This window comes from Arachis duranensis, chromosome 2, assembly GCF_000817695.3.
Source record: "Arachis duranensis cultivar V14167 chromosome 2, aradu.V14167.gnm2.J7QH, whole genome shotgun sequence".
NCBI classification, from domain to species: Eukaryota; Viridiplantae; Streptophyta; class Magnoliopsida; order Fabales; family Fabaceae; genus Arachis; species Arachis duranensis.
In genome coordinates, this window is record NC_029773.3 from 1570441 (window position 1) to 1582144 (window position 11704).

At 32.1% G+C, this 11704-nt stretch overlaps 2 protein-coding genes across 6 annotated transcripts in view; both read left to right on the forward strand.

The window, feature by feature from the left end:
* LOC107472713 (probably inactive leucine-rich repeat receptor-like protein kinase At5g48380) overlaps positions 1 to 11704 on the forward strand; it is a 30962-nt gene that overhangs the window by 6976 nt on the left and 12282 nt on the right. For 2 of the 5 annotated variants that reach the window (XM_052256979.1, XM_052256980.1), the window contains exon 2: positions 8112 to 8152. The gene's annotated coding sequence lies outside the window, so the exon portion shown is untranslated. Of the gene's footprint in view, positions 1 to 7862; positions 7984 to 8111; positions 8153 to 11704 lie in introns of those variants that run through there. The other 3 variants (XM_052256976.1, XM_052256981.1, XM_052256978.1) reach the window with 3 other exon arrangements.
* On the forward strand, positions 8464 to 9147 carry LOC107472714 (probably inactive leucine-rich repeat receptor-like protein kinase At5g48380). Its single transcript, XM_052257201.1, has one exon. The coding sequence runs from the start codon at positions 8464 to 8466 to the stop codon at positions 9145 to 9147; it is 684 nt and encodes a 227-aa protein (XP_052113161.1).

Sequence of the window (11704 nt, forward strand, 5' to 3'; positions counted from 1 at the left end):
TGAAGATGTTAGCCAGTTGCTCTTCGGATTTCACAAATTGGATATCAATAGTACCTTTTTGCACATGTTCCCTAATAAAATGATATCTTACTTCAATGTGCTTAATTTTAGAGTGCAGTACAGGATTTTTAGAAATATTTATAGCACTCAAATTATCACAAAATAAAGGTATACTATTGATTTTCAATTTGTAATCCTCTAATTAAGTTTTTAACCAAATTAATTGTGAGCAACAAGCTGCGGCAGATATGTATTCAGCTTCAGCCGTGGATAGTGCAACAGTGGCTTGTTTCTTGCTTGACCACATGTTGAGTGAGCTTCCAAAGAAGCAACACATTCCAGAAGTGCTTCTTCTATCCACTCGGTCACCCGCATAATCTGCATCACAAAACCTTACTGCACAAAACTCATTAAATTTAGGATACCACAAGCCAAGATCACATGTGCCCTTAATGTATCTAATGATTCTTTTAACGGTTGAATGATGGGATTCCTTTGGGTGAGATTGAAACCTTGAACATACATCTACACTTTGAACAATATCCGACGTAGAGGATGTAAGATACATAAGTGAGCCTATCATTCCTCTATACTGTGTTTCATCCACATCTTTGCCACTTTCATCCTTATAAGGTTTAGTGTTTGGATGCATAGGTGTTCCCATCGGTTTGGAGTTTTCAAGGCCAAATTTCTTGATTAACTATTTTGCATATTTATCTTGGTGAATAAAAATACCACTAGGAGTTTGTTTTATTTAAAGTCCAAGAAAAAAGGTTAATTCACCCATTAAACTCATTTCAAACTCACTAGTCATAAGTTTTCCAAACTCTTCACACAAGGTTTCATTGGCCGAACCAAACACAATATCATCCACATAAACTTGAACAAGTAAAATGTCATCATTAGATTCTTTTATAAATAAAGTAGTATCGGTGGTACCCCTTTGAAATTGATTTTCCAACAAGAAGGTACTAAGCCTTTCATACCAAGCTCGTGGAGCTTGCCTAAGACCATAAATAGTCTTAGAGAGTTTAAAAACATGGTTTGGAAACTCTTTGCTTTTAAAAACGGGGGGTTGAGCCACAAATACTTCTCTATCTATAAAACATTAAGGAATGCACATTTGACATCCATTTGGAACATCTTAAAACCCTTGTAGGCAGCATAGGTAAGAAGCAACCTAATTGCTTCCATTCTAGCTACTGGGGCAAATGACTCATCAAAATCAATTCCTTCCTCTTGATCATAACCTTGGGCCACTAATCTAGCCTTATTACGAACAACAGTACCATCCTCACCCAATTTATTTTTAAAAATCCACTTTGTACCAGTTACCTTCTTACCATTTGGATTTGGTACAAGTGTCCAAACCTCATTCTTTTCAAATTGAGCTAGCTCTTCTTCCATGGCTTTAACCCATGAGGGGTCTCCAAGAGCTTGCTTCACATTGAGAGGCTCCAATTGAGATAAGAAGGTAACATTGCCTTTTTCAACTTGCTTCTTGTTTGAGGATCTAGTGGTTATGCCTTGGGAAGGATCACCAATGATGAATTCATGTGGGTAACCCTTCAAAAACTTCCATTCTCGTGGCCTTTGAGGTAAGGTTCTGCCTTGATGAGTTTCAGTTGACAGCTCTGTTTTAGTTTCTCTAGCTTGATCAGGAGACAAAATAGAAATGTCTTCTTCATTCTGACGAAACGTTTCTGGACAGACCGCTTCAGTAGCTGGGATAGACTTGGGATTCTCTTGACTGACTTGTTGATTCAGCTTAGTTTCACTACCTGCATCATCTTCTAACACAGCACTTGGAATAGAATTAGAATCACAAAAAGAAATATGTATGGATTCCTCTATTGTTCTATGTTCCTTGAGATAAATCCTAAAATCTTTGCTAGTGGTAGAGTATCCAACAAACATTCCTTCATAAGATTTTGGATTAAACTTTCCAAGATTTTCTTTATTATTAAGCACAAAACATTTGCATCCAAAAATGTGGAAATACTTAAGATTAGGTGGAGTTCCTTTCCAAAGCTCATATGAAGTTTTCTTTAAAACTTTTCTAATGATGGTTCTATTAAGAATATAGCAAGCTATATTTACAGCTTCAGCCCACAAAAATTTTGGTACATCATTTTCACAAAGCATTGCCCTAGTCATTTCTTGAAGGCTTCTATTCCTTCTTTCAACTACCTCATTTTGTTTAGAGGTTCTAGGACATGAAAAGTTATGAGCAATACCAAAATCATCACAAAATTTTTCAAAATCTTGATTTTCAAACTCCTTTCCATGATCACTTCTCAAGTGAGCAATTTTCAAATCCTTTTCATTTTGAATCTTTTTACAAAGAGTGGAGAAAGCATGAAATGCGTCATTTTTATGAGCTAAGAAAAGAACCCAACCGAATCTAGAGTAGTTATTGATGAAGAGAAAAATTGTGTTGGCAAAGAATTTCTCAATGAATTCTCATTGCAAGTATAGTTCTAAACCAACAAACAGTCCTCCTCAATCAAAATTTTGGTTGTCACAAGTACAAACCCCAATGAAAATTAACCGAAGTATTTAAACCTCGGGTCGTCTCACAAGGAATTGCAATGAAGTGATCAATTATTGGCCATGAAGGAATAAGGGGGTTTGATTTATAATTGTCAAGAAAAATAAATGACAAGAAAGTAAAATGACAAGAACTAATAAAATAAATGAAAATAACTCTTGGCTAGACATAGGTAATTGAGATCACCATCCTTGTCTACAAATCATATATTGACAATTATGAGGAACCAAGCTCATTAAGTCTACTTCCAAAAGCCTTAAGTACGTAATATCTACTCCTAGACTTGAAGTACGTCAAATGGCTCGATCAACATCAATCTATAAGTCTTAACCTAGCTACTAATTAACTTAGTAGTAGGCTAGAGTCAATGGTTATCAAATTGACCACTAAGGGTTCTCAAATCTCCAATTCAATGAGACTCAATAACTCAAGGTCTCAATTCCCTTAGCCTAGGCCAAGAGTAAGAAAACTACTAAAAAACTAGTGTAAACATTTTATCAAACACCTAGAGTGCAAGAAAAGTAAACATCACAAAATGCAAGAATTAGTGAAACCCATAACTAACATAAGCAAGAAATCAACAATAGCAATGAAGATAAACATAAAAGAAACATGGAAACATAAAATTGTATTAGAAGAAATTAAAATCCAACAATGGTTCATCAACATAAAAGAGAGCAAAATAAGAAATGACAAGTAAAACTAGAAGAGAAAAGATGTGATAACAAGAAATTAAAAGGGAAGACTAAATCAAAACAAGAATTGAAATTTGGATTTAAGAAAATTAAACCTAAACTACCCTAAATTCTAGAGAGAAGGGAGAGCTTCTCTCTCTAGAATTCTAACCTAAAACATGATGAAAACTAAATTATGGCTCCTTGGTTCATCCCCCTTCAATCCTTGGGTTCAATAGCATTAGAAATGAGTTGGATTGGGCCAAAATGAGCTAGAAATCGTTGGCCACGAGTTGCTAAAATGGACCCACGCGGATCCTGCGACGCGTGCGCGTGGAACGACGCGTGCGCATGGAATGACGCGTACACATCCCTAAATGCCAGGAAACTATGGTAAATTTTATATCATTTTGAAGCCCCGGATGTTATCTTTCCAACATTACTGGAATCGCTTCATTTGGATCTCTGCAGCTCAAGTTATGATCGATTTAGGATGAAGAGGTCAGGATTGACAACTTAACAATTCTTTCATTTCTTCATGAGTTCTCCATTTTTACATGCTTTTTCTTCATTCCTTCAACCCAATCTTTGCCTTCTAAACATGAAATCACTTAACACAATGGATAATAAAAACAGAGCAGTTAGCAGCCCTATTTTCAATTTCTATTCTGATTATGAAATCATTATCTAAGGTGTTATCAAGCAATGTTTGTGTGAAACTATGGCTCGGACTAAAGGGTTTCATTTTTTCAATGCTTTATCTTATTGGAACCTTTAGAACTTGCATACAGGTGTGGGTTGCTTGAATATTTCTTTGAAATTAGGCACACATTAAGGGGAGCACACTGAACAAAGGAAAGGAGGAGGATTCGGCAAAATCAAAGAGAAGTTTCCTACTTTATTCCTTTCAATTCAAGTTTAATAATATTTGTCATCAAGGGGGAGATTGTTGAGTTTGGAAAACTTATATTTAATTAAATGATGATCAAACATTATTAAAATGTAAATTAGAAATTATTAAAATTATTATTAAGTGTCTTATTTAATTGCTTCCAATTGGTTGTATGATAGATTTGGTTTAATGTGCAGGTGAAAAATAAAATTATTTTTTGGCTCAAGTGATAAAAGCCTAGTTTTGTTACTAAACATATTTCAGCCCAATAATAATTGTTCACTTTTAGTGGTTGAATATTAAAAGAAGAAAGATCCAAAGAGGCCCATATCACAAGCCCATGATGAAATGAAACAATTGACCCAAGGTTGAGAGAGGAACTCGTTTGGTGGTCACAAACCAAAGGAAATTTAAATTGTCAAAGTTATCATTCTTGGTTACTGGAAGTAAAAATTCAATTGAGTTTAATTTCACCAAGGCATGCTTTGGTTACCTACTGGAATCCAAATTCTAATTCAATTAATTATATTCCTTGGTAATCAAAACTCTCATGGTTAATGGATTTTATATTGCAACTCAATTAAGCTCATACTTAAGTAACCAAAAGCCAAACACGTGACTCCATGTATTGGTAACTGAAAAGGAAAATTAAATGGAGTTAATTGCATTGATGGTTCTACACGTTACTCCACTTCTTGAGTAATGTGAGTGAAATTTCAATTCATTTAATTGTTCTTTGAAAAAATTTATGTCTTCTCTCTCCTCTCTCTCTTTGTTTTGGTCATGTCAAACAGGAAAGAAGAAGATACAAGTTATCAGAAAAGCAGTGAAGCTAGAAGCAAGCAAAAGGCTAAGGTGATGATGGCCTTAGCAAAAAGAAGATCGTAGGCATGACTTGGCTGAGGTCTTTGCCACAAAAGGCAAGATGTGAAGGAGAAGCTTTAAGATCTCCATGCCAAAAGTAGAAGCAATCGGTTTCGGTCAGAGAAGAAGATCTCTGAGGTAAAGCTCGTTTTTACTTTTGTTCATCCATCACAGAAGATAGCTACAGTAGCTATGTGGAGGAAGAAGCAAAAATGGAACAGATGAAGCTGTCAAGGATCAAGAGTTCATCGAGGGTCAGAATTCTTTCTTGGGGACAAAGTCAAGATTGAATGCTCAGATTGATGAAGCTTGATGAGAAGGGATGAGAGAGAGGTAAATGCATGTTGATTTGCTTTCGATTTTTCCTCTCTCTTCTTTGTCCGAACCGAATTTGTGTTGAAGAAGAAGATATTGGTGGCTTGGTTGAACCGGTTTCAACCTTGGAAGCTTCCCCTTCTATAATAAGGGTGAACGGGCAATGATTGAGATCAAGGAGAGAAAGCACAGAGTTCTCATAGGTACCCTAAGCTTACAGAGTTCTTCTCCTTCGATGGGTTTTATTTTGTTTTCTTTTCTTTAGTTTTGTCTGTCTGAGTTTCATGGTAAAAAAGACAAATAGAGTGAGGTTTATAAGAAAAAGCCAGTGAGAGGAAAAAGGTAGAAAGTGCAAAATTAAAGAAAAAGTCATAGATGTCTAAGAGTTCCTTTGTACATCTGTGTTGTGTATCATGATCCTGTGGGGATTCCCTTGCAAGTTGGGTTAGTACTTAGCAGTTGAAAGCTTGGTAGGTAACCAAGTCAAGTTCAGTTTTCGGGATAGATTCTGGATTTGTCCCGGATAGAAAAGGGTAGTTCCTAGGGAAGAATTGATGTATATAATCAATTGATTATAGTGAAATTCCATCACTGTTGTGATGGAGACTGGATGTAGGTTGCATTGCACTTAGCAGCTGAAACAGGATACTTCTGGGTGTGATTTTCTCTTTCTCTTCTACTCTATTTCTATTTCTATTGCGTAGGAGACAAAATTGAAAAATATCTCATTACGAGACAAAAAGAAAATGTCTCTTGAATGGTTATAAGACAAAAAGTAGAAATATCTCCTGAAGTTATCTTAAAAGGCAGAAAGTAATATTCAGAAAAAGAGGCTAAGATTCAACCATCGTTCTCTTAGCCATTGATTACCATCAATTGGTATCAGAGCTTGGTCTCAAAGAAATCAAGCTTTGCAGCTTAGAGAAAAGATCCTGATAGCAGCTAATAGTGGCTCAAATCTGGTTGCCTACACTCTGACAGAAGGACAGTCAATAAAAAGAACTACAATTATTAAGAAGAAAGAATGAAGATTTTGTTCAATCGTAGACTACAGACTGTTGAAGATTAAAAAATCCATTCCCCACAAAACACAAACACAAAACACACCGACAGAAGTCTTCGCGTTCTTACCATGGTTCTGAAAACCGAACCGGACCAGCCGGTTCAACCAGAAAAATCGGGAACCGGTCATCTAACCGGTTCGGGTAAGGTCAGAAACCTCCTGGCAAAAAACCGGTAAAAAACCGATCGAACCGGCGGTTAACCGGTGAACCGGGAGAACCGTTCGGTTTTTTAGCGGTTTTTTTTAAACGAAACTACTAAACGACGTCGTTTCGAAGGTAAAAAAAAAAAGTAAAAAAAAAAACGAATGAAAGGCCAAAAAGGCCCCAATCCCTGAATTCCCACCCCACCCCTTTCTGTCTCTCTAAAGGCCCCAATCCCTGAATCCCCACCCCACCCCTTTCTGTCTCTCTCTCTCTCACTCATACCCACCAGAAAACCCTAGCTCCCACCCATAGGCCATAATCCTCTCCTCTCTTCGAATTCCAAGAATAGCCACCACCCACCATCCCATTTCAGAGCTTAAACTCATCGCCGACCCCTTCTCTACTTGTCGCCCTCTCTGTCCGAGCTCGCTTTGTCGCCGTGAGTCGCGCCGCTTTGCTGCTCCTCGCCGTGGGTCGCGCCGCTTCGCTGCTCCTCGCCGTCGCCGTGTCTCATTTCTTAGTCTCTACTTCAACCCTCTCAGGTCTCAGATCTCAGTTCTCAGTTCTCAAGTTTCTTCTTCTCTGATTCAAGCCTTCAACCCTCTCAGGTCTCAAGTCTCAGTCTCTAACACTCCCTGATTCCTCTGCTTGCTGGTTTATTGTTCGCTGGAATGGATTTATGTGTTATTTTTTATTTTCTATTCATGATTTTTTGATTTATTTGTTTGCTGGATTCATGATTTTCATTTATTTTGATTTTCTGGTTTATTTTGATTTATTTGTTATTTGTTGTTTCTGATTTATTTGTTATTTATTCATGATTTTGTTGTTGATGCAATTGTTTGCTGAGGATCTGAGGATATTGTTTGCATGTTGAAGTTGAAGAAGAGAATGGATCAGTGTTTGAGATGCTTTTGTATTGAAATATAGCTGTGGTGGTTTTGTTGTCAACTGAGATTGGAGCTGTGGTGGTTTTGCAGTCATGAAGTACCTGCTTGGAACAATGTTGACATGGATTAAACATTGATGCCAATAACTACAGGAAGTTTTTTTTTTTTGAAATAATGTACTTCATAAGAATGTCTAAAAAAATTGAAAGAATATTTTTTATGGCCGAAGATTTATTTTGTTAAATGTAATTTATACGGTGTGATTTTTGTTTAAAATTTATCAAATTTAAATATTGAAAATTATATATTAATTTTTTATAATTTTATTTTATATTTAACTAAATCGATTGAATTTCGATTAGACCACGGTCAGATCACTAAACCGCTGAACCGGTCACTCTACCAATTTATTGACCGGTTCGATTTTCGCAACCTTAGTTCTTACGGTCCAAGTCTTCGCTAAATCAAGCTTAGAAAATTTTGGCCATTCCTTCTTTGACCCGTTCCTTCAAATTTCCCTTTTTCTCTCTCCCCAAATTCACAACCACAATATCATCGCAACAAAAGAACTCAGCTCAAAAGAGGCAAGGTAACTAACACTTCTTTGTCCTCTCTTCCTTATTCTCTCTATTTCTATTTCTATTCTTGGTCACGTTCAAGTTCTCAATTTTACTAATTTTGTGTTTCTTAGTTGACCTTGTTTTACTTTCCTTTTAGGCTTCATGGGTTTTCCTCATATGGGTTGTTCAAATTACCAGGTGGGTATGCCAAAAAAAAGAAAAAGTTTTTGTTTTTCCGTTTGGGTATTAAGTCAACTATATTGGGTTTCTTATGGTTTTTGATTTTGTGCTTTGATTATGTATGTTTTGTGTGTTTTATGTTTTTAAGATTGTGGTTGACTTGGCTTCTGTGAATGTTTTTTGCTTTCTTCAGGTTATGTTGTTAGGAGGGTTGTTTTAGTTACTACGTTAGGGTTTTGTGCTGTGGCTTGAATTTGGATACCAATTTTGAGTATTTTGGAGTAGTTTTCTAATTAAAAAGATTGGATTTTTAGGATCCTTGGTTGAAGATGGTTCTTAGTATTGTTTTTGGGTTCTTGGTGCTGATTAGTAGTTTTGGAACCGCATATGGAACTGATACTGATATCTTCTGCTTGAAGAGTATCAAGGGATCCCTTGAAGACCCTTACAATTATTTGCAATCTTGGACTTTCAATGACAAAACCGAAGGGTTTATATGTAAATTCATTGGGGTTGAGTGTTGGCACCCTGATGAGAACAGGGTCTTGAATCTCAATCTCTCAAATATGGGGCTAAAGGGTCAGTTTCCCCGTGCCATTCGGAACTGCTCGAGTTTGACAGGGTTGGATCTTTCAATCAACAAGCTATCTGGAACGATTCCGGCGGATATATCCTCTCTTCTTACTTATGTGGTCACTCTTGATCTGTCATCAAATGAATTCTCCGGCACAATACCCAAAAGCCTTGCGAATTGTACCTATCTTAATATCCTTAAACTTGATTCTAATAGGCTTACTGGTCAAATTCCTGGACAATTCGCCAGCCTCGGACGGCTCAAGACATTCAATGTAACTAACAATCTTTTGTCCGGGCGAGTTCCAAACTTTAATTATACTAAAGTGAGGGCTTCATATGGAAACAATCGGGGCCTATGTGGAGGACCTAACTTGAGACCTTGTCAGGCCCAGCCTTCTAAAAGTAACACTGCGGTCATAGCCGGAGCAGCCGGTTAAATATAACTTTTTTGTATTTGATTATTTTTTTATTATTATATGTTGTTCGTTTAATTTGTGTTAAAAAAATTTGGTGAATGTTATAGTGTCTAAATCATGATATCAAATTTATTAAAAAAGGGAAAAAAATAATATTTAATAAACTTTTAAATATTTTAGTTTTACTTTATACATTTTATTTTTTACTTATAAAAGTAAATTAGGCAATTTAAGCGCCACAATAAAAGGCACCATAAAATTCACCAAAAAATGTATGATGATCATCTTATCGTATTAGTATAAAGGTCGTAGATGTTATATTTATTTTGTATGTTCTTAAATTCTATGTCTCTGATGAATATTTGTAATTGAGTAATTATTAAAAGAAATTGGTTTAATATCTATTTATATTTTATTTAAACTATAATAGTGAGTAAATATTTTTTTCAAAATAAATAAAGTGATTTTTAAAAAAAAAAACAAAGTTTAAATAATTGTGAAATTAGATTATATCACAGATGATAATAAATATCTTGGTATTAGATGTGCTATAAAAAAATTTTAAAAATATTATGTTGTATTATATAATTTAGTTATATTTTTCTTATCTTCAATCTAGATTATTTGGATTGACATATTTTTAAATCGTGTTATTCAAAATTTTTTAAATTATTAAATCAAATCAATTATAACTAATTAATTAAGTTGATTAAATATCTAGATATTTTATAATTTAATATAACTTAATTTATAAAGATACATAACTTTTATAGTTTTAGATTATTGTATAAATATAATTAATATGATCTTAATTCTATTATTTGAACATCAATAATGTCTTTATGACTATTTTTTATTGCATAATTCACTTTGACAAAAAAATAAAATAAAAAAAATTAATTTATGAAAATCTAAATTTAAGCGTTTAATATGATTAAACTCAAATTTCAATTTATTTTGTCATATTATATAAATATTAAATTTTTTTATTAAACACTCATTTGATTACAATATGATATTATATATAATTTTTATATTGGTAATTAAATTTCAGTTACTATACAAATGTTATATTTAGGTAATTGTACATTTTTTTTGTTATTCTAAAAATTATTATATATTTTTAAGATTATTTAATTATGTTTATTTTTCTAAAAACATTATCATTATTGGAAAGTAACTAATGTTCGTTTGTGATAATCTAAAATTAAAAAAAGAAAAAATACAAAATATTAATATTCTGAGTTTTCGAAATATAAATCTTGAAGTAAATATATATGATTATAATTAATGATTATAATTGAAAACCTTTATTTTATTTTAATTTTTTCAGACCATGTTTGCCTTATTTAATTTTTATTTCTTATCGATTGCTATTGTTTTTAGTACATTTAATTGTCATTAATTTATATCAATTAAAACTTATAACTTGAAAAAAAAATAGATACATGTCTAAAAAATAAACAAAAGTATATTTTTTCTTTTAGTAGAACATTTTTGTCGCTTTAGTTTTTTTCTGCATCATATCTTACATTTTTACTATAATTAAAAATTTTACGAATACAACAAACTAATTGTTACACTATTAAATATATTATTAGAGGTAAATTATTAAATATAAATTTGTAAAGAATATATAATACTTAGTTAATTATCATAATCACATTTAAAGGTATCTAAGTTATTTTTATATAATAAAAGTGATATGCTTTAAAAAAAATAGTTGTATATAATTTACTAACAAATATATGAGATATTTATCATAATTTTTATTTTTAATAAAAAATATTATTGTATTAAAGTGATACATTTTAAAGGTGTATAAATATAATTTTTATTTAAAAAAATTTACAAAATAGCAAATGCTATTTTGTTTTAATTTTATCCTTAACATTTAGTTTTAATTTTACCTTCATAGTTTTAATTATATCACTAGGATAAACAACATTAATTACAACTAATCAATTATATTATTTGATATGACCAAGATAAATATTAATTTATTTAATAAATAAGAAAATAAATAAATAAATTTAATTTAAATTATTCTCTTATTATTTTTTATATATATGAATTAGAGTGTGCTTTTATATATTTTGATTAATAGTTTTTAAAAGAGTTATTATTTTGCTTACTAAAATTTCAAATTTTCTATAATAATTTCATAGAACTTGATTAATAGATTATTCTTCATAATGTTTTTCTTCAAACTTTTTAATAAAAATATATCTTAAGTTTTGTTTTTTATCTTTTATATTTATTGATTATACTAAATTTGTTTTACAGTATGTTTTTATCAACTAGATGCATTGTCTTTTCTATCTTTTTTTATTCTTTTATTTTTTGTTACCTTATTTTTAATTGTTTATTTTACTTTTACCCCTCATATATTTATTGTATTTTACTTCCTCTTAGTCTCAAATTTATAGTTAACTTTTAATTATATAAAATTGAATAATTTTTTTCAAAACATGCTTAAATATATTATCTATTATATACAATCATTAAAATAAATAAACAAATATAAATTGAATATATAATTTTATTTTAATTTAAACTAAAAATTAAATAAATTATC

Bases quoted from the DNA above. Each gene is read 5' to 3' on its own strand.
- LOC107472714 (XM_052257201.1), top strand. From the start codon at position 8,464: ATGGTTCTTAGTATTGTTTTTGGGTTCTTGGTGCTGATTAGTAGTTTT.